Source organism: Acomys russatus, chromosome 16 (genome assembly GCF_903995435.1).
Source record: "Acomys russatus chromosome 16, mAcoRus1.1, whole genome shotgun sequence".
Classification (NCBI taxonomy): Eukaryota; Metazoa; Chordata; class Mammalia; order Rodentia; family Muridae; genus Acomys; species Acomys russatus.
Window position 1 is genome coordinate 13998424 of NC_067152.1, and position 22952 is coordinate 14021375.

General features: G+C 42.9%; 2 protein-coding genes across 2 annotated transcripts in view; one reads left to right on the forward strand and one right to left on the reverse strand.

Annotated features, from left to right (window-relative positions):
- Trim37 (tripartite motif containing 37) overlaps nucleotides 1–22952 on the forward strand; it is a 130838-nt gene that overhangs the window by 107001 nt on the left and 885 nt on the right. The gene's annotated exons all lie outside the window — the stretch shown is intronic.
- On the reverse strand, nucleotides 479–22082 carry Ppm1e (protein phosphatase, Mg2+/Mn2+ dependent 1E). Its single transcript, XM_051158225.1, has 6 exons — nucleotides 21948–22082; nucleotides 15482–15681; nucleotides 11874–12062; nucleotides 8737–8880; nucleotides 8405–8498; nucleotides 479–2648 (listed from the first exon to the last, which is right to left on the reverse strand). The coding sequence occupies exons 2-6, from the start codon at nucleotides 15545–15547 to the stop codon at nucleotides 1597–1599; spliced, it is 1545 nt and encodes a 514-aa protein (XP_051014182.1). The 5' UTR covers nucleotides 15548–15681; nucleotides 21948–22082; the 3' UTR covers nucleotides 479–1596.

A 22952-nucleotide genomic window follows, 5' to 3' on the forward strand; every position in this document is an offset into this window, starting at 1 on the left:
AAAGATGATGAAATGCTAACATTGTTGAGGCGAAAAATAAATGACTCCAAGGTCAACAGAAAACAAGTGGTGTATATTAACAGTGTGATCACTGCTGAGAGGAAGCTAGGTTTTGGTTTCTAGTGACTTGATGTAGCTCTACTGTACCTGTGACATGCTACAGTCATCTGTGTCTCTGAAACTTGGGGATCTTAGTCCTCTGGGTCTGGAGAATGCGACGTTTATAGTGTTAGGTAGAACATAACTGGGCAGTGGCTGTGCCTCAGCAGGAGCACTAGCAGTGCATCCACTGTGTGAGCAATGGCTCTAGCAGCTACTCCTGCCTATTGGCCTGGCTGGCCCCGGGTGAGGGTGTGAGGAACAGGGAAACATTCTGACAAAGAACCCAGGCTGCCCCATTGAACAAATATGATCATGTATTTGCTGTCTCTGCTCTGAAACTGTAGAAATGGCAAAAGATAGATGATGTAAAACTATAACTTAAGTCTTGAAATGAGAAGCACTGTCACTGTCGTCTGAAGCGGCAGCTGGACTCTGGCTCGTCGTCAGTTATAACTAAACAGCCCTGGCTCTCAGTAATCTGCATTCTCCTCTGCACTCAGCCTCCTTCATACCAATTACTTCATTCCCTTGGGGAAAACAATTTTAGAGAAGTTAAAACTGTCATTTTTTTTCATTTTCCAAACTACATTTTATATTATTATAATATATGCCTTTGCTGTCTGTAAACTTTAAAAAAAAAAAAAAAGCAGAAAATATAGAAATGCTCTTTTTACAACTCTTTTCAAATGGCATTTGAGTCTTATACCGTACCTAATATCATCTCTGCAAAACCACTTTTATTCCTGAGATGAAGGTACTGTGAAAAACATTAGCATCATAGGTTACAACCAGCTGACGGTGGTCTCTAAAATGATGAGTAACAAAATTCCACCAAAAGCACCATAACAGGTAATGAAACTCTCAAATAACTAAAACCTTCTGAGGCATTTTAATTAAAAATGTTCATAGTTAGTTGCCATTCACTTTCTATGAAAAATTAATAAGTTATCTTACTGTAGTATACTGCCTCCCAATTCTGAGAATATGACACTTTGGTACTGGTTTACTGCATCTTTCATTAGCAGTTAAGACCCATGTGGCTTTTAGTCTTTTATCTACCTAAACAGTTGGGAAGGGATCCTTCATAGTCCCCGAGATCTGGAGGGACATGTCCCAACTTAATGTAATTCTGCATTGTTCCTTTAGATTAGGCACATCAGACCAGATGGTTGCGATTTCCATACCATATATTCTGACTGGAATACTTTTAAGCTTCCACTAGTGACGTGAAGGGATGGTGGAGAGGGGGCTATGTGTAGGTGTAGAGACACATCACAGGGACCAGTTGAATAATTTTGTTAGTGAAACCGCCGATACTTTTTTTTAAAGATTGAAAACACTATTTTGAGTTTCCTAAAGACTTATGTACACTTAAGGATTGAGCCATCCGTGAATTCATAGTGAAGCACATGAACGTCGAAAATGTCTACCTTGTTTCTACTCTGATAGTTCTATTTTTGAGAGAGCTAGCTAGCCTACATTGAAGAAAAAGTCTTATATTTTATAGCGCCAGGGAAGGTCTGGGCATGGACTATTGTTACACTTTCTAATCTTCATGTTTCCGCCGTAGCCTTCCCAACTATTTTCCCTCCATGGCAAAGGACTTCGTAACATCTTGTTTCTCTTCCCACTTCGAGTGAGTGAGGAGAGACTAATGCCTATTTTGTGAGAAGGCTCTCGAGCAGAAAGAAATGAATAAAACTTTGGATTAAACCTGAATCCATGCTGCCTTTTGGAGTAGTGGTGGCGTAAACGATACAATCTAGACGCTGTTTTCCCCAGGGATTTGAACTGTTCATTCTCCAACCCCGAACAGACAGGAGACAAGCTCTCCATTCTGCATATCTGTTGCCCTGTTGAACCCAAATTAAAAGAAGCCAGAGACTCTCCAGCACCACTCCGTTCAGGCAATGATGACTTGACTGATTTCGCCTCCATTATTAGCTCATTAAGATCTGCCTTCTTTGGTGTGCCAGGACCAATCATCTCAACTGGTGGCAAAAATTGGGTACTGTGAGGTTTGCTTGCTTCTATCTGTGTGAGATCTAGGTAGTCTGGGTCTTCCAGCACGTTGATCTGGGGCCCTGGGCTCAGGCTAGTTCTATCAGTGAATGAGTCCACACGCCCCTCATAGCCTAGATCGGCTGGTGCTGAGCACTGGTGCTGAGGCCAAGGGCGTTTGCACTCTCCATGATTCTCCTTATCATCCCCACCATCTTCTTGCCCTCCTTGAAAAGAGTTCTCTGTCCAATCTGATTCCTCACTAACATTTACAGCTTTGTTCATGTCCCTCAGGAATACCACAATAACAGTGATGTTATCACTTGACCCCGCATCACGAGCTGATGCTACTAATTTGTGGGCAACCATGCTGCTGTCGCCATTGTTCTCTTTCAAGTGGTCAGACACAACCTTCACTGCCTCGTCAGGGTTCACGGTGTCATAGAAGCCATCACAGGCCAGAATGAGGTAGTCTTCAGTCCCGTCCAGAACAGTGGAGGCAGAATCTGCGTCCCCACAGATATATGGCTTGTGTTCAGCATCTCCTGTGGAAGTGAAGGGAATGCAGTCAGAAGGCATGCTGTGGCTCACCTCACTTCTTAGTATGCTTATGGTCAATACTGAGATTAGTTAACTTAATGGGAAGGTTTTATTTAAAAATTGTAATTGAAACACTTGAACTCTGTTACTTTGATGTTGCTTATACTTGATTCCCAGGTTAAAAACTGCTAGTTGCAGAGCTCAATTCCTCATTGGTTTCACACTCTCAACCTACTGCCTCTGGCTACAGTTTAGGCTTTGCTGACTAAAGCAGCAAATCACATGAAGTCTAAATTTGCTGCTGTACTGAATATATCAGTCGTACATAGGACAACTCTTGATTCAGTAGATCTGTTTGGTTTAATTACAACTTGAGAGTATTGAAGGGAAAAACCCTAGGTTCTGGCTCTTTTCCTCATTAAACAGTTCCAATGTCATTCTTTTTAAAGACATCAATAAGTGGGTTCATGTTGTGGACGTGGAAGAAGGTTTGAGTTACAAGAGATTTAGAAACTGAGTGTGACTCCCTAAAGCCAGGGAAGCTTGTGGGCTTATGCACAGCCCACACAAGAAGCTAGGGTATATTATAGGCTACTTGGCTTCTCTTTGATACTGTTTTGTTTAATGTCTGGAAAACAGACAGAAAGCCCACAATAAGTGTCCTCTTGTCTTCACAGATGACCCACCTGTGTTGCTCTTGTTCACCCCTGACCCCATACACTTAACTAACAACATAAGCAGACACAAGGCAGTGTTAGGGAGTGATGTTGAACAGACCAGAGGCCTTGAACCCACAGGTGTCTCTCACAGCTCCTGACATCACCCGTCTTCTACAACTTGGCCAACTTCAAGATGCAGACACTACCCAGATTCCTGCATTGTTGTTTTCCTTTACACACTCACTGTTGAGGATGACATCACTGGGATCAGACTGCCTAGCTCCCCCAACTTGTTACCTGTCTCATTAATTACTACTGCTTTCTCCACTGTACTAAAAAGAAGATAGACTGATGGTCAGGGTTTTTTGTTTTGTTGTTTTTTCTGGTTTTTCGAGACAGGGTTTCTCTGTGTAGCCTTGGCTGTCCTGGACTCCCATTGTAGACCAGGCTGGCCTCGAACTCACAGGGATCCACCTGCCTCTTCCGAGTGCTGGGATTAAAGGCGTGCACCACCACCACCCGGCTTGATGGTCAGTTCTTATTGCTAGCTGGACACAACCTTGATTGCGTCTCAGTGAAGAATTGCCTAGGTCAGGTTGGTCTGTAGGCATGCCTATGAGGGATTTTTTTCCCCCTAATTGGGTTAATTGAAGTGACAAGACCCAGCCACTGTGGGCAGTACCTGGAGTTTACGCTCTGGACTGAAAACGCAAGTAAGTACTAGAAGCATTTATACATGCATTTGTCTCTCTTCTTTTTGTTTTGTTTTTTTGAGACAGGGTTTCTCTGTGTAGATCAGACTGGCCTCAAACTCACAGAGATCTCCCTGCCTCTGCTTCCCTGAGAGCTGGGATTACAGGTGTGTGCCACCACGCCCAGCCTGTCTCTTCTTGACTGTGGATGTGATGTGACCAGCTGTCTCAAACTCTGATTTTGACAGTCTGATGGAATTGAGCTATGCTAAGTCTGCTGTCGCTTAACTTGCTTGTTGTCATGGTATTTTATCACAGCCACAGAAATGAAGCTTGGACAGTAGCCTTACAACGTAATTCATTGTTCCTACTATCTGCTGTAGGTTCCCTCTTGCCTAAGTGTTTTTCAAGCATGTTAGCCTCAGAACAGCTCAGTAGAAACCCCGTGGATGAGCTATAACCAGTGTGGGCCATATGCTATACGTACTATGTTGAGTAACTAGATATCAGAAAAATGGATGCTTACTAATATAATTATTTAGGTTAATTATCTGTAAATAAGGAACAGAAGGGCCTTTTGATCCTACTCACTCCTCACATGTGTAACTTTTTTTTTTTTTTTTTTTGAGACAAGGTCTCATTCACATAACCCAGGCTGGCCTCCAGCTTGATTTGTAGCCAAGGCTGCACCTCAATGCCTCCTCCTCTTGCCTCCAACTCCCAGCTGCTGGAATCATAGGTGTGCACCACCATTCTCACCTGAAAAGCATGGTTTTGATTTCACGTCTTACTATGATGCTCTCACTAGACTGTTGAAGCTAATTACAACTCCTAAAGGTAAGATTCCGGGTCCCCCACCAGTCCACTTTATTTCATTTCCCTTGTTCCACCTGATTGAAATATTATTTTTCTGAACTCTCCTTCTAAAAATAAATGTGATCTGAGTCATACTGTTCCAAAAAATCTCATTTTGGTGCTAACAATTAAAAGACTATTGCAACTGTTGGTTTAGAACAGAACATACAAGATTTGCACAGAGGAAACACTGCCAAGATTCTGGCTTTTCACCTGCTTTCATGTTGAGTGTCAGATTCATGACATTTCGCCCCCAAGTTTGGTAGGAGGGCATAAACATCTATTTCATGGTGGAAATGGCAGCATCCTTTTGTCTTCAACCTCCTCTCTCCATATGCTAGAAAACGTACATGCCTCTGTCAACTTTGGCTCGTAAAGGAAGGGCTCACGGGGTGAAACAATTGAAAAACTTCTTATCAAAGTGAAGTCGACTATTCTATAGCCCCTTTTCCTGTCCCTTTTAGCCCATTCCAAAGAGTCTCCCAAATCTTACTCAACTCCTTAATTCAGTTAGACAGGACCTTGACTCATTTATATTTTTGGTGTGGAGGGGTGGCACGTAGAGTTGACCTCTGTTGACAACCACAGTCGTTTCTTTAGTCATGACTCTACAGCTCAGGGGTCTCATTTTCAATTCTCGTTTTCTTACTCTCTTCCTACAGATATATTCAATTCTACTTACTTTCTTTCTCTTTTTTTCCTTCCCCTTCTTCCTTTTCTTTCTTTCACACTGTAAAGGACTAGGTTAACCTGAAACCAGTGCTCTGTCCCATCTTAGCCTCCCAAATTCTAGGATTACAGACATGTACCACTATGCCCTTCCATATCTTAATTAGTATGGTCTTACACTTACGAACTTTAAAAAATACTTGTTATTTCCTATTTAAAACTCTACTTTTAAAAAATGTATTTTATGTGTATGAATGTTTTGTCTATGTATGTATGTTTATCCCACGTGTGTCTCGTGCCCAAAGTAGTCAGAAGAGGGCATCAGAGCTCCTAGAACTGGTATTAACAGGCGATCATGAGCAATTATGTGGATACTGGGAATCAAACCTGAATCCTCTGCAAGACCAACAAGCGCTCTTTTCTCCTTAGCCATTCTCTCTAGCCCATAATTCCATTTCTTTTTTCAACCCATTTCTCACAGGACCTCTGTCTAGAAGCTTTCTTTTCCTGGCATCTGAAATACTGCATTTCTCTGTCACTTATCTCTTCCTGGTTTGTTACTCGATTTAGTTGTACAGTAGTTGTATGCTAGGAATGCGTTGGGCCCAGTTTTGAACTCAGTATGTTCACCTTACATGTGACTTCCAGAAGCAAACCAGTACTGATACATGAACTTTCCAAGATCAGTAGCCTATAAAGTGGCAAAGCCAAGATCCAAACCTAGAACGTCTGACTATTGTGTTACCCCTAAGTTATAGACCTCATCTTGGCACCTTTACACAGTACCTTTTTCTCTGGACAGTGTATTTATGACTGTAATTTCAGCATGTGTGGGCACACACACGATGAATAGCGTTGCCAAGGTGAGATGGGTTACTAAATCCTTATCTCCAAATCAGAACTTTCAGCTAAATCCAAGTCTGTATTTCTAAGTATGTACAAAAATCTCTGACAAGACATCCCATCAGTATCTAGAATAGAAAATATGTCCAACTGAACTCACCCCCACCAACTGCTGCTGCTTTATTACAAATGCTTCATCATCTTCCCACTCACAAGTCAGAAACCTGGAAGTTAGTTTTTCCTCTTCCTCACAAACTATCATCTGTCTCACCAATGTATACCCTCCTCCACGTCTCCAGCACTGTAAGCGTAAGCCTTCTAAATGATCCCCATCTAGGCTCTACCCGCGTGTGTAATCTGTGCTGTAACTACAGGTGCTTGAGAAGACAAAAACCTGTTTGTATGTTCCCTTTGCTTATTCACTTCCGAAGTCCCGACCATTGGAGGCAGAGATGAAGCCATCCATCACAGGCTGGCAAGACACGTCTGCTTGACCACTTGCTTCCCGACACTATTTATATCCTGGGGTTTCCCTCCCTAAACATAGTATGTCACCCCATCCAATTGCAACGTCACTTTATCTGTGATGCTGACCTTACTCAGTCTTAGGCTGTCATTTACTGAAGGACAGTCTTACTCTGCTTGGTTTTACCTTGTGTCCTACTTTTAGAATCGAGGCCAGCATCTACTCGTTAAGGTGGCTCTCTGGAGATACATCTCAGTCTCCTGACAAACATTATCAGGAGGAAGAGTCAGAGGTCTTGACCAACTCTAGTTGTCAAAAATAATTGTATATAAGAGTATATTTTAGGCTTGAGAATTCCCCCTTCGGCCTTGTTCCAGAGTACCTAATGGCTCCCTCGTGCTCCTTAGCTCCTTACGTTCACACTTGGGCACTTCACAGCCTGCAAGAGTGGCAGGAACTTAAACCATTGATGCAACTAAACCAGATATTTCAGGCTTTCTTATTCTGGAATCTTTGGTAATGATAAACTAATTTGGTAATTAGATAGGAACTTTGTGTGTGCTAGCTCTATATTTAGTTGCTTTTAGGGAGGTAAAAATTAATGGTTGTGGTATGCAGTCCCCAGCAGTCAGCCATAGCACACACCCCTGAGCAACACTGGATGGACTCAGCAGCCTGTACTTTTACATGTGAGTCTGTGTGTTGAAGGAGAAAAAGCATCTGGGAAGAGGAGCTACACCATAAACACATACCACCCAGAGCTTGTAAGGGATGCTCGTGCCCTTGGGTGGGTAGAGCTCTCCCCAGCATGCAAGGTGCCCTGGATTTGCTCCCTAGCATGGATAGGGAGAGGGAAAAAGAAAAAAAACGAACTTAAACCCAAGATTATTGACACATTATATTTTCTGGGCCAAATGTGGTGCACACCTTTAATACTAGCACTTGAGTACAGAATCTAACTTGTTCTACATAGACTGACCCTCAATATTTGGAAATATTGTTTTCAATATTTGGAAAATATTTGTATATAAAAAGTATTGTTTTTAAGAATTCTGCTCATATTTTCTAATTCACACACACACAAAAGAGGTAAGAAAAAAACAATATGAAATTTAGAGAGAACCTTCTGTTTTCTGGAAATGTGGAGTGAAACCCTCATTTTGGTTTTAAGCAGATTTATATGCTAACTGGGAGACTCCTATTAAAAGAGTAGAAACTGATAACACTGATAAATTCTACATTCCTTGAGATGATTGGTTTTTCGAGACAAGATTTCTCTATGTAGCCTTGGCTGTCCTGCACTCGCTTTGTTAACCAGACTGGCTTCAACTGACAGAGATCTCCTTGACTCTGCCTCCTGATTAAAGGTGTGCATGCCCCACCTCACCCAGTGAAATGATTCTTACTTTATAATGAATTTTAAATGTGTAAATAGCCAGGTGTATAAAGGCATCCAGTAGTTATTTTAAACAAAGGTAAGCATTCTGAGCATATAAATTAGCATCCCTTTGAATCAATGTTAACACAAAACAGTGAGCTAGAAGATTTTGGAGAAACAAAATTAATGCTTTTCCTACCGATTGCTCTGGAGACTGACAGACTTCCATTCACCCTCCAGGCACCAAACCAAACTACACAACCTCCAAGGGCCTCAATTCGCTGCTTTTCATCCTAAAGAACAGTGCAATGAAAAGTAAATAACTGGATTCAGAATTTATTTGTTTACTTTACAGTAACAGATATACTGCCCATCTTCAGAAGCCTGTGAGAAGATTTTCTGTGTCTCCTTTAGAAGAAAGGCACAGTTGCAGAGAGTAAAGGAAGTAATAATACTCACAGGATCCTCATTAATCACCACAAAACTGCCATAAGGACATGCTCTATCAGAATAGATCCAGATCATACATACCTCTCTGTCTGGCTTGTGTGGTTTCATCAGTTCAACAGCTTGGCCCTTTCTTACAAGCATAACCTGGGAATCGCCCACCCATGCCACATGGAGCATGTTGCCTCTGATAAAAGTCACTACTCCTGTGGTCCCACATCGTAAGCTCTGAAAATAATTTAAGACCAAAGTCAAAGAGAATAAAAGACACAATTCTCATTGAGAAGCAATTTATAATTAGTACAAGCTGCATTTGAGAGAGACTACTAGTAATATTTCACATTACAAATCTGGGTTTCTCAGAGCATTTTTATTTTTTTCAAAAGGCCTTGTTGCTGGGCGTTGTGGCGCACTCCTGTAATCCCAACACTCGGGAGGCAGAGGCAGGTAGATCGCTGTGAGTTCGAGGCCAGCCTGGTCTACAAAGCAAGTCCAAGGACAGCCAATATAACACAGAGAAACCTTGTCTCAAAAAACTTAAAAGAGGGAGGCTTACTTGTGTAGACCTGGCAGCCTGGAACTTACTATGTAGACCATGCTGGCCTCAAACTTGCACAGATCTGCCTGGCTCTGCTGAGACTAAACATGTGCAACACTGTGCTCGCTCAGAGAATTTAATGTGCATTATGTTTATACATACAAATCCACTTGTTCTATGATGTGCAAAACTGGTGACTTGGTTCCATTTAAGTACAGATTTTTGTTTTCAAATCTGGGGGACTGCAAAGAGATGGCTCAGTAATAAAGAGTACTGGCTGCTCTTCCAGAGGATCCCAGTTTGGTTCACAGTATCCACATGGCGGAGGCTCATAACCATGTGTAACCCAATCCCAGGCAATCTAATGTCTCTTTCAGCCTCCACGGCCATTGCATGAGTCTGGTGCACAGACATACATAAGGCAAAAAAACCCACCTTCTGTAAGTTGTCCTTTCTTCCACATGCACACTGTGGCATGCATGTACACACGTGTACACACACACACACACACACACACACACACACACACACACACACACACACGTCTGTTTAAAAACATGGCCTATATTGTGGCTTGTCCAAGGGCTAGTGATCCTATTTAGTATGCAAAACAGCTGAAATGTTTGTTCTTTCTAGTTCACTGTTAAATCCGTTTCATCAGTCTGCGCCCCTCACCCCCATTTCTTTTTTAATTTTTTAAGACAGGGTCTCCTGGAACTCATGGTGGGTCCCAAGTGCTGGGACTAAAGGCCCAGTCCTTTTCTTAAACGGTTCCAGTTCTATTTCATTTCTGATATACTGGTAGTCAGTGAAAAATTGTGTGTGTGTGTGTGTGTGTGTGTGTGTGTGTGTGTGTGTGTGTGTGTTGTGTATACGTACAGAAGAAATGCTTCCAGTCTTTGGATATTATGGAGCCAAGACAGCATATTCTCACTGAAGAATATGCTTATATACCTTTAAAAACAAAAACCAGAAAAGATCTTCCCTCCAGTATTTTTAGGGATCTTTGATTGGGAACACTACATAGAGAGCTAACAGTCTGGGATTTCACTGCAATAGCTTTCACAGTACTTAAAGCTCTTGATCCCGCTATACTAAAATGACATCTCCATTTGACATGAGTCACCGCCAAATGAGCATGACTCTCTGTTACTAAGGACCTGGCCCAAATTAGAACGAGTGCGTCAGGGTGATGGTAAAGGGCTTCTTGTATCCAGTGAGAAAAACAGCTTCTCTTTTTCCCTGTATAGGAAAAGTTTGTTATAAATCCTCACCCACCAATAAAATGTCTTCCCACACAGAATGTTCAAAAACCTCAGCCCTCTGGAACACACGATAAAGACACTTGAGTGCATATGCCCTGGAGAGAACAGGAGGCAAGGCTGCTTCACAACAGGAATAGCTACTTTCCCCAGCAGCAAGCAGCACATGGAGGAGGCACAAGGGGGAGAGGAGCGACCGCTGAGAGAACCCTGAGTTATTTAACGCAGCAGCACCACTGACCGAGCAAGTGAGGGGAATATAAAACAGATGTAGGGTAATGAAGACAAAGTCTCGTAATTTGTCTCTCACTGTGAATACAGATCACCCCCACCCTAAGCTCTCCTTGTCCCTAAGGTGAGAGCCATCAGCCTCCAGAGCTGAGGAAAGGCTGAGGGCAACTTGGGTTTTCTTTTGCAGCCCCACCTCTCCCTGTGCATGGATCCTCGTTCTCTCTATAGGTAATCTGTGTATCAGTCCATCCCCAGGGATTGAGTCAGATGCTCGTCTTGCTTTTTACCACATAGTTCTGCATTACTCTTTGATTCATTCTAAGCCTCACTGCTGCTCTGCAGCATGACTGTGAGCAGGGAAATGAGTCAAATAATAGCCTGATCTTTCTATTTTAAAAGTTGATGTTTGTGTCATGTGGTAGAAGGGCCAATTTACTGAATATTAATTACTTTTGAAAAGCAAAAAAATGTACATTTTCTATTGTCCCCCCCAGCTAAAAAAGTCCAAGAGTGCCATAGTTAGTTATGTCCCGTTGCCCAGAATGATAAAAATAGAGATGTTTTGCTTTTAGAATTCAATATAGAACTCCTGAATTTCATTCAGAGCAAAACACTAACTAGCCTTAGGATCTGAGCTCTGTCATTTCTTCCTATGAAGAGAAAATCAGTTCAAGGATTCTCCTTTCCTCCTCCTCATGCAGTCAGGTGTGTGGAAGTAATCCCAGGTTCTGTTTCTTCTTTAAAACTTGTTTTCAACCCCCCCCCCCCATATCCAGATCCAAAAGAATGCTTAAGCAAAACCCACCTGGCAAATCCAGCAGCAGTTATAGAAAGGGGCCAGAAATCCACAACCTGAGTTTTTTTTTTTTGTTTTTTTTTTTTTACAGTGTATCATTGTGCCCACAAAATTTACTCCTCCAGCAGGAGCTGGATTTAGAACCTAGTGAGTCCAACATGATGGCTTTAGTGTGTGTGTGTGTGTGTGTGAGAGAGAGAGAGAGAAGAGAGAGAGAGAGAGAGAGAGAGAGAGAGAGAGAGAGAGAGAGAGAGAGAGAGAGAGAGAGAGAATGTGTACAGTTTAGATAATATGTGCCCAGAAAGAGGAAAGGCCAAAATAACCCTTTAACCACAGAGATGGGTTGAACTCAGCTAGTGCACTTGTAGCTGGAGTTCAAAAGGATGTAGCATACCTCCCTGGCTGCCTTCTGCACAAACCGCTCATCTGTAACACGGAAGGCCCGGCAGAGAGCCTCGGCAGGATCATGGGGGAACATCTCCTGGCGCACCAAGTTAACATGTAGGTGAACAGAGGCATAAATGGCAGCGTCCACTCCCCCATGGCCATCAAACACTGCAAAGTAAGCTTGTTCCTCCTGGTCCTGTCAATAGAGACACAAAACAGTTAGGGAATGGAGCATAGTACCAGCCAAGTGATCTGATGCCCTGGAAATATCATCCTCTACTGCATTTGTCATTCAGATAATGAGACTGAATGTTTCCCTTGGCTGACACGCCTGATCAGCTGCTGAGTACCTGCAATGCTAGGGCATCTGTGTTTACACACAGAACCCTGGAACATATCATGCCCAATTAGTGCAGGCTGGAGCACCCTCTCTGTGAAATTTGTTGCCTTGTACCATGGAAACCACCCACATGCATTTGCCACAAAATCAGATATAAGTTGTAAGGAGGGGAAAGGAAAAAAGGTTTAAGGAAGAAGTGAGCAAAAGTTGTTCTTGATTGAGTAGTTTCTCAAAATACCAGAGAAAATATAAATTTCCAGCACAAGGCCAGTTGTGTTCAGATTGTCTTAACAACACACAGTTCTGAATGGTATGGCCTCTTTGGCACACCGTTCCTGGTCACATTGAAGTCTCACTGCAAACAGCAGTCTCTAAACTCGATAGCCAATCTTTTGTTTTGTTTTGTTTTAAAGAGTTATTTATTTATTTTGTATACAATGCTCTGCCTACATGTGTGCTGCAGGCGAGAAGAGGGCATTAGATCACATTATAGGTGGTTGTAAGCCACCATGTGGTTGCTGGGAATTGAACTCAGGACCTCTGGAAGAGTAGTCAGTGCTCTTAACCTCTGAGCCATCTCTCTAGCCCTCGCTAACCAATCTTGAAGCACATCAGATGCTCTTGACCTGGTGCGGCTGGCAAATGTGCTGCAGCATCTGTCTAAGTCTCAGTGTCCCATTTCTCACAAAGGCCAGCTGCCAGCATTGGCTCTTCTCCCTTTCGCATTGTCTTGAGTTCACTTTTCAGGTGCCGAATAGTTGGCTGTCCTCTCTTCATTTTCAGCTCAGATGTTTGAATCTTAGATCTGTCTCTGCTGTGAGTCACTTGGGCTTTTCTGCTTACTAAGCTCCCTTAAAGGAGCAGTGCCAATGACAATTTGTGAGTCTTTACATTTGTTTTCCTGGGAGTCTGGGTTCTGTCATGGACTCCTGGACAGATCTTTTCTTTGGGGGGTGTTTTTGTTTGCTTGCTGGCTTTAGGTTTTTGGTTTTGGGTTTTTCTTTTCTTTTGGCACAGCACCATGCAAACCCAGGCTGGGTTTGGCTCGGTAACTGAGGCTGAGGGGACACCTCATTCTTCTGTCCCACCTTCACACTTATGTCAGATGGAGATCTGACACAGGCATATATGTGCTTTGAAAAATGTCTCTTTAACAAAAGTACCACATATAAATGTCCAAAGTAAAACAGTATCACTCAAAAATGATGAAACCCATATCTACTTATAGACATGACTGCTAGTACGTCTTGCATTTTAAGCAATACAATTTATATTGCTATTTAAGATTGACTAAATAGAATCTAACTAAACTAATACTCAATTTCAACAACTCAATTAACATCAGAAAAAAAAAACAGCAGCTAGGTGGAGTCTTTGGAGAAGTATAAAGTCAGGGGTTGCATTAGTAGTCGAGTCTCAGCTAGCGTCTGTAAGGTTCTAGGTCTGACTCCCAGCACTACACAAATTTTCTTTTAAGATAGTGTAGTTTCTTAAAGTAAAAAAAAAAAAACTTACAATGATGTATAATTTATTTAAATAACAAACGTAAAACTAATGCCATAATGCCACTGTCGTAGATAACTGTCATATCTATGTATCTGTAGCTTGGTTTTGTTTTGGTGGGGGTGTTTATTAAGACTTTGGATATTTGAGACAAGCATTCTACAACTGCATATATATTTATGTACATGTACATGCATGCTTTGGCTTCTGCCACAGGGTCTTGCGTTATAGCAATTGTCCTGCCTCCGTATCTTAGAGTTCTATACCTGGCTCTGTTTTTTGTTTTGTTTTGTTTTTGTTTTTGAAGACAGGGTTTCCCTGTGTAGTCCTGGCTGTCCTAAAATTCTCTTTGTAGTCAAGGCTGGCCTCGAACTCACAGAAATCCACCAGCCTCTGCCTCCTGATTGCTGGGATTAAAGGCATGTACCAGCATGCCTGGCCCATATTTTTTAAGTAAGAATCATAGCTTACATGAAATTTTATGTCCTGCTATATGTCATTTACATCATTAGCCTTTCTGCATGTCACTAAGTATCATTCAAGACATTATCTTCAGTAGACTATGAGACACATTTCCCTTATTTTAGATCATTTCTGATTTATTTTTTTATTAATAATATTGTTGAAACGCATTTGTCAAACACATATTGAAGGCTTTGCTGTGTTCCTGTTGTGATGAAGAATTTTAAATGAAGCTACTGGATAGAGGGTGTGAGAATATGTACAGCTCTAGAGAACCACTGCTAAGTCACCTTCAAAACCTGCTTCAGTGCAGAGGGTGACTCTTTGGGCTAAACCTTTGGGCTATGCTTCAAAGTTTGAGACAAAATGAAAGCCAACCCGCCTAACCTCCAGGGAAGTCAGGCCTTCCGACCCGAGCATGCTCCTGAAGTAGCTGTGGTGTCCTGGGGACTGTTTGGGACATAGCCTTTGGGTTACATTCGCATGGACACAGCACTGGGAACAAAGATCTCAGGTCCTGTCCTCCTGAGCCACGACTGCCAGCCTGCCATCATTGCTGCTTAGCCCTTAACAGTCAGCTGAAGTTTAAAGTCAGCTGCTAAGTGAAGGAAATACTACGCTGTGTATAACTTACTACACTGCCATTTTCAAGTTATGGACTTAGAAGAGGAAAGAAAAGGTGAGTGACAGGCAGAGGAAACAAACTCACCTTTGTTTGCATTAGCATAATGATTTAATAAAAAAGGAGAAGATAGCACAAGAAAATAGTTATTAAGCTGGCACGGCTTGTACAGATCCAGTCTGTCAGTCACAGAGACTTGTGGAATGTAATTCCAACTACTTCCTACCTGAGATAACCAGGTTTTACAAAGAAAATCATGAAATCAGCCTTAAATTTATCCTTTTATGTTGTGTTTTCTGTTGCTTCAGCAACATGGTATTCTGAGAATTTATTAAGTCACTTGACTTTACTACAGAAATATTCTTCTTTTAAAAAAGCGTTATATCAATATAATTTTCTTGCTGCTAATAAAATAGCTTTAGAAGCTTCCAGAAAAACTGGTACTTCCTTTGCTTTCCTGAGTAGGAACTGACTGTCCAGAAGAGTTTTTTTTACTCTCCCAATTTTGAACCATGTGAACTTATTAAAAATAACATAATGTTCCCAATTTGGAATGATTTGAACTTACTCAAAATAACAAAACAGTTCTGTTTTCTAATGCAGTCAGCCCCCCTCCATTCTGTGACAGTTAGGACACAGTCCTTTTCTGGCAGGACCATGTCCCACCGACTCCAAGAATGCCCTTTACCTCTAGGTTGAAGAGCATATTAAAGTCAGGAATGCAGACGTGCTTGTCCTCCATTTTCCTTCGCATGTTTTTGATGGCATGGATTGATGTTTCATAATAAATCTGAGGCCTCCTGCGCAGAGGGAAGTCCTTCACCCAGCTGCAGCAGATCTCGTGTAGTTTGCTGAAGACAGAACGGGCTAGTTTCACTGTCTCAATTTCTGTGAAGGAAGCAGAGTCACAAGTAAAGAGCTGTGTAACCCTGCTTTCCACTTCCCTGCTTGGTAAGGACAGAAGTAGGTCACCCCAGGCATGCTGTCCTTAACTCAGGGGAAAGAAACACTGCTGAAGACCATCAGCCGCCACCAAGGTCACCTCTGTGACAGAAGAAAACCTCTGCTCAGGCCAGGTTCCTTCACAGCATGATGTCCAGCCCTCTGCTGTCTCGGCCAGAGCACCCTTCACAGCAGATGGCTGCCGTGGTTATCACATGGAGAGCAACACCTTCTGGCCTTAGAAGAACGGCTGAACCATGAGTTATCGCACACGTCCAGGAAAGCAAAGAAAAAAGCATGCAGACTGCAGGCTGTCTCTTCCAGATCCCTTTATGTTTTCTCTCTGCTGTGTGTAATGGGTTCCAATTCCATTATTTGGAACTGAGTTACATATTTTGATATATTTATTAATTAAACTTTTAGGCAGTCATTTACCCAATAGGATAATTGATACCCAGTAGGCTTGTTAATTTGGGGGAGGCAACCCAAATTCTACCTCTGTATAGGAGTTTTCACCTAAGTGCACTACATTGTTTGTTGTTGTCGTCGTCATTGTTATTATTATTAATTAATTACTTGAGACAGGGTCTCACCATGTAGCTCTAGCTGTCCCAAAACTTCGCTCTGTAGACCAGGCTGACCTTGAACTCACAGAGATCCACCATGGCCAGCTTTCTTTCTTTAGTTTTAAGTCAGGCTCTTGCTCTGTAGCTCAAGCTAGCCTTGGCCTTGAATTTACGACAGTCATTTTGCTGCTCCACCTTCCCAAGTGCTGGGATTGCAGACATGCACCACCACATCGCCTGGCTCACATCACCTTCACTCTGCAGTTGACCCATCTGGCTTCTGAAGCCGACTTGTGTCTCTTGGCACATGTGTGTATATTGACCAGTCCATATCTAACGTCTTTAACCACCTAGTCAAGCTGTCTTCCACTCAGTTTATAGGTACTCAAATAACCAAAAGATTAGGTTTTCAGTATTTTAGATGTTCCTCTGTTTAAAAAAAAAAAAAAACTCCCAAAAGTTGCTTTACTAAATCAGACACAGTTTGACAGCCTGAGGAAGTGTGTGGCAGACGGGCAATGGCTGCAGATGCTTCCTGTAGCTTAGAACAGAAACCCCAAAGGAGAGAGACTGTGTGTTCCTCAGCACCGTGGAACCTGGACTTCCGTTTCTGTTCTTATGTATAATTCTTACATCATCTTCCCTTCTGTTTTGTAGTGCTGGGGCTAGAACTCAGGGCCCTGTTTATGCCAGACAAGCACTGTGCACACACTGTATCTTCTTGAGACAGAATTCCCCTAAAGAGCCCAGGCTGGCCTCAAACTCAAGATTCTCCTGCTGTAGCGTCCCAAAAGCTGGAGTCATCATGTTCAACACAAACTCAACATTCCTCTTCCTCAGCCTCCTCAGCACTGGGGTTACAGTGTGAGCCATTCCTTCCAACTCAGAATCCTTTTTGAATTATTATATTCAGAAAGCTAGTCTCAAAGATTTTATTTGTTTTTCTTTATTATTAATATGTAACAGTCCTAGTTTTATGGTTTTTGAATCCTTTAACAATTTTCTGTATTTGTCTGGTTTCAGACAGTGTCTCTCTAGCACAGGCTGCTCCAGTCTCTGGTCCAGTGCTGTGACCTACGAGCATGCACCACCACACCCATAACTGAAAAGCAACAGTATATTTGAAAGAGAAATGAAGTTCAAAAAGCAAATACTCCCTGAGTAATATACAAGAAATAAACAATAAACAGCTGAATGTTTTTGTTGCTTTAAGCAACCCCAAGTGTTTGCTCATTTTAAGTACTAGCACTCATAGAGACTGCAGCAGGAGAGACACCCCCAGCCCCCATGCCGACCTTACTTGACGAAATCACTTCAAGGGGAAAAAAGAATGACATCGTTCCCCGATTCCCTGCTAATATAAACTGTCCCATCATTCTTTGGTTTGCGTATTGCTGTCTTTATATACACCCACTCTGTCCAGTAAGGGAGCTAATAAAACTTAAATGTTTGGGCTGCAGAGATGGCTCAACAGTTAGGAGCACTGGCTGATTTTGCAGAGGACTCAGGTTCAATTCCCAGTACCCACATGGCAGCTGACAGCCATCTGTAACTGTTCCAGAGGCTCCAATGTCCTCTTCTGGCCAGTGGGCAACAGGCACAACAATATAGTGTGCAGACATTCAAGGGAGAAAAAAATACAGAAAATAAAACCTAAGTAAATAAATATTGGAGATGAAGAGACAAGCTGGGTCAGCAGTTAAATGCTGCTCTTAGAAAGGATCCAGGTTTGGTTCCCAGCTCCCACTTAGCTGTTGACAACCACTGTAACTGCAGTTTCCAAAGGTCCCAATGCCCTCTTCTGGTCCCTGGGGCACCAGGCACAAGTAAGGAGCACATGCAGGAAAATACCCATAGTAATTTAAATGTTTAAAGTTGTTTCAAGTGTTGGGTGACTGGGTGTGGCTAATGGCTGCCTTGTTGACAGCCAAAGTAGGAACACTGTGGCCCCTGTGGTCCCTCTTGTCCACAGCTGATGTAGGTTAGTCTCGTTACATAGCCCAAACTGGCCTGGCACTCCCTATGTAGACCAGGCCGGCCACTGCCTCCTGCATGCTGCTAGAGTTACAGGGTTGTGCCACCATGCCCAGCTTCTCCTAGGTTGAGTAGCCACCAATCTGTCTCTGTTTCCCCTGTGACTTGCACCTTGTGTTTGTGTTACACTTTGTCCATTATAACTTTTTAAAGATTTATTTTTAATTAGGGGTAGGTGGTATATGCATGTGAGCACCGAGGCCAGTGTCATCAGATCCCCAGATCAGGAGTTAGAGATGTTTGTGAGCCACTTGATATGGGTGCTGTGAATTGAATTTGAGTTGTCTCTAAGAACAGTGCACACTCTTAACCACCAAATCATCTCTCCAGCCCCTATAACTCTTCTTTTAAAAAATAAAATTATTTATTGTGTATGCAGTGTTCTGCCTGCATGTTCCTACACACCAGAAGAGGGCACCAGATCTCATTATAGATAGTTGTGAGCCACCATGTCGTTGCTGGGAGTTGAACTAAAGACCTTTGGAAGAACAGCCAGTGTTCTTAACCTCTGAGCCATCTCTCTAGCTTCCTATTATAACGCTTGAATCACAGTTTGTAACAATAGATAGTACTGATAATATTTATTGGGTATTCTGTGTCCCTAGAATATTTCACAATGTAAATTTTACTAAAGCAGATAGACTGCCATAACTGCTTGAAAAGGCACAGTACAATGCCTAAAAGACAACAGGGCCTCCATTAGATGGATAAATAGCTCCTAGCACATTTACATACTCCTTGCTTGTATATCCTTTCCTCATGATCCCCTGTACTAATACAGTGATAAACTGCCTAGACCTTAAAGTATAGCGTGCGTACGTGCGTGTGGGTGTGGGGGCAGTGTGGGTGTGTACATTTTGTCTATAATGTGGAGACCAGAGGTCAGTGTCTGTCACATGCCACCTTGCTGGCCAGTGAACTCTAGGAGTTCCCTGTCTCCACTTGCCCAACACTAGAATTACAGAGGCAGACCACTGTGCTCAGCTTTTACATGGTTGTTGAGAGTCTCAACTCAGGTCCTTACACTTGCATGTTCCTGAAAGAACCACATCCCCAGTCCTTTACCATTAATTTTGAAAGGTATAATTTAGCCAAGTATGATGGCCCAAGACTGTAATCACATTACTAAAGAGGTGGAGTTGGCAAGATCAGGACCAAGGCCAGCCTCTCCCACAGAGTAAGTTTGGAGCCAGCCTGAGCTACATGAAATCCTATCTCAAAAACCCAAATTTTTTTAAGTGGTTAAGAGCACAGGCTGCTCTTCTAGGGGACCCAGGTTCAGTTCCCAGCACCCACATGGCAGCTCTCAGATGTCTATAATTCCAGTTCCGGGATTGATGCCCTCTTCTGTCCTCTGGGCACTGTAAGCATGTGGTGCACAGAAGTAATGTAGGCAAAACACCAACTTAAAAAAAATGAAAGTTTTTAAAAAGTTTTTTAAACAACCAAGAAGAGAGTTTTTGTTGTTGTATGTTTGTTTACCTGCCTGTGCCTCCCAAGCGCTGGGACTAAGGCCTTGCACAGCCACCACCACTTGCTAAGAAGAGGTTTTAAAGTCCTTTCAGTGGGGCCTCATTGCCTGTGCTGTGTGCTTCTCTCCACTGTAATGTGTGTGCCAACAGTACCCTGTGGAGAGTCTGCCCTGTGCAGTTCACACTTAGTGATCTGTGTTAAGTGGATAAGGGATTTGCAGATAGTTGAGAATCTCAACAGCATGGAGATGTTTCCCAGTGATCTCCCCGAAAACAATTCAAACGGCATGACTAATGACATCCTTTTTTTCTTTTAATGCCTTCATTTTTTGCTTTTGGCATCTTGTAGGGTCCAGACAGTTCTCCAGAGCAGAGTTCTCAAGTCCAGAGACAGTCTCCAGCAGGAGTGCTGTAGAGCATTAGTACATAAGTAATAGCCACTTGGGATGGAAAAACAAAACAAAGTAAGGGGCGTGAAGAAGTGGAAGCCATCTAAGCAGCAGTCCACCCCCTCACAGCTGTAAATTACTCGTCAGTCGCTAATGTCACTGTGCCGGGCTGCAGCTGAGTCAGCCATCACCCGGCTGCAGTGAAGCTGAATTTAAACTTGTCTTTTCATTACAAGGGTTTCGCTTTATGCATCAGCATCAGAGGGAAAAGATTCATGCTTTGTAGAAGGATTCTATTCAGTTTGGCTCTGGGACAGCTTGGTTCTAGGTGAATCCGTTATTCTCGATTAAAAAAAAAAAAAAAAAGCAGTAACTCCCTCGTGAACAGTTTTCTGTCACAGTCCAGAGAGACAGTAAGAACAGGAATGCCACACAGTCTCTGCACTCTTTCTATTTATAATGAAGGCTTTGTTCCTTATGTACCATGTTGATAGGCAAATGCTTAGAATAGAACAGACGGGCCAGGCATGGTGACACATACTGTGATCCCAGCGCTCTGGAGACTGAAGCAGGGTAGTTAGTTGAAAACCGGCCTGAGGCTATGTAGTTGAGACCCTGTCTCAAAGCTAATAAATACCAATAATACCCTCAAAATTGTGGAGCAGTGAGCTAGGGATGTTCCCGTGTTGGCAGAACACATACTTAACATGTAAGATCGCCCAGGTTCAATTCCCTGCCACAAAGGCAGAAGTGATAGTGGGGCACTCATGCTCTGATTTTATAAAGATAATTCCTTAACCGTTTTCAAATGTGTTTAAACCCAATATAGTAACTGGATGCCAGTGTGGTGGCACATGCCTGTAACCCAGCTGCCTGAGTTGTTGGCAAAAGGAGAGCAGGTTTCAGGGCAGCCTGGGCACTTCAACAAGACACAGTCTCAAAACAGCATGCGTATGCGTGTGTGTGTGTGTCTGTCTGTCTGTCTGTCTGTCTGTCTGTCTGTGAGATCATGTCCAAGGCTTGGTCTTGATCCCACTGGTGCCAGTGGCGAGAGTGGGAGTGACTTGACTGGTGAGCCTCAACCCTTGTTAGCAACAAAGACACAATGATTGATACAAATAAATGACATTACATATGTCAAGGCTCTGTTTTAGCAGATGTAAAACTTTAACAAGATTCATGAGTTTTGTAATAACTTTTTGAAACTTTGGTGTGCTTTTACTTGTTTTCTTCAAGATAAGCTAAATATCTTAGAAGAGATGGGTGCATTGGGAGTGGAGCAGCCATGGATAAACAAAACATTTTAAACAGGCTTTCCATCGCACTCTGATTTTCTCATCCTCATAATGTTTTTTAGCTGGGATTAGGTCGTTGCCCAAGTCTAGAAAGCCTAGACTCCAGTGACCTTCCCGCCCTGGCATCCCCAGTAGCTGGGACTGCAGGTGCACACTGCTGAGTCCAATTCTGTTGTGTATTCCTTGCTAGTTATTCATGTCCTGTTTCTAATACTCTCCATGTACTCGCTTGTCATACACACGCGCACACACATATATATACATATATGGATTTTTTTCTTCTTGCCTGTTTTTATTGATTTTATTGATTTTTTTTAAAAAGAAAAACTCTCTAGTTCCACTGTATATCACTAGTGGGTGTGTGTAATTGGACTTAGTATGCCACCAATGTTTTCTGTAGTGCACTACCTGTGAGAAAGTTTTGGCATTAAACAAGTAATGGAGAGAGGTGCTCACCCACAGTCCCTTCTGAGCCGTCCGTCTCCTTTGGGATACAGTGAGCAGAAAGGTCACTCTGGAGGACTTCATCTGATGTGGCTCTGGCTAAAGCAGCAGCCAGAAAGGAGGGGCAGTTACTGAAAGAGAAGCACAGGCACCCTCAGTAAGGACTCGAAGCCGACACTTTCACGTACCACAATACATGCCAACACAGCACTGCCCCTTAACAGGCAGCAGCTGCGCCTGTCATCTGACGGACACCTGCTCAGTGTTGGATACATATTGGTGACTGTCACAGGGCTAGTCTGTGACCAGTGGATTTTACCAGCCAGCCAGGTAGACAGGCGGTAACCAACAGGGCACAACCTGAAAGTGAGATAAGCTTTATGAAGTAAACCATAGTGACTCCTACCGCGATTGTATGGCCAGTGCCCTCAAATATGAAAAAGACTGAGTTATGAGGAAGTGCAAATGTAGGATGAAATACTTGAGACTAGCGTGTGCACAGGCCTTTAGGAGAGCTTGTGAGAAGTCACAAAGCTTTGAGCAAGGAAGTGCCACAGTGAGATAGAAATGAAAAGATTTGCTGTGCCAAAGGAAATTAGAATGTAGCAAGAATAAAAGGTGGGCAGTGAAGGACATTGTGAAAATCTACAGAAGGAACGAGGAAGAAAAGTGGGGGGGGGGAGGACAGGACTAAGAGCACGAGAAAGGGGAGGCAGGAGGGGGCACAGAGGAAGGGCGGGAGGAAGGACAGGAGCAGGGGAAGGACAGAAAGAGGAAGAGCAGGAGGGTACGTTTTGGAGACAGATGCTGTAGAACTTGCTGACAGTTGGCCTGAGGTGGGGGAATGGGGAAGGACTGAGGGTGAGTCCTGAACTTGTCTGAGCAGCTAAGTGGGAGAGTAGGAACCAGGGCAAGGGGACGTGTGCTAATGGAGAAAAGAAGTTCATTTTAGCAATGTGAAGCTGGAAATGGCTGTGGGATATTTTATTAGGGTATAAAATTATTACCTGGGTATTT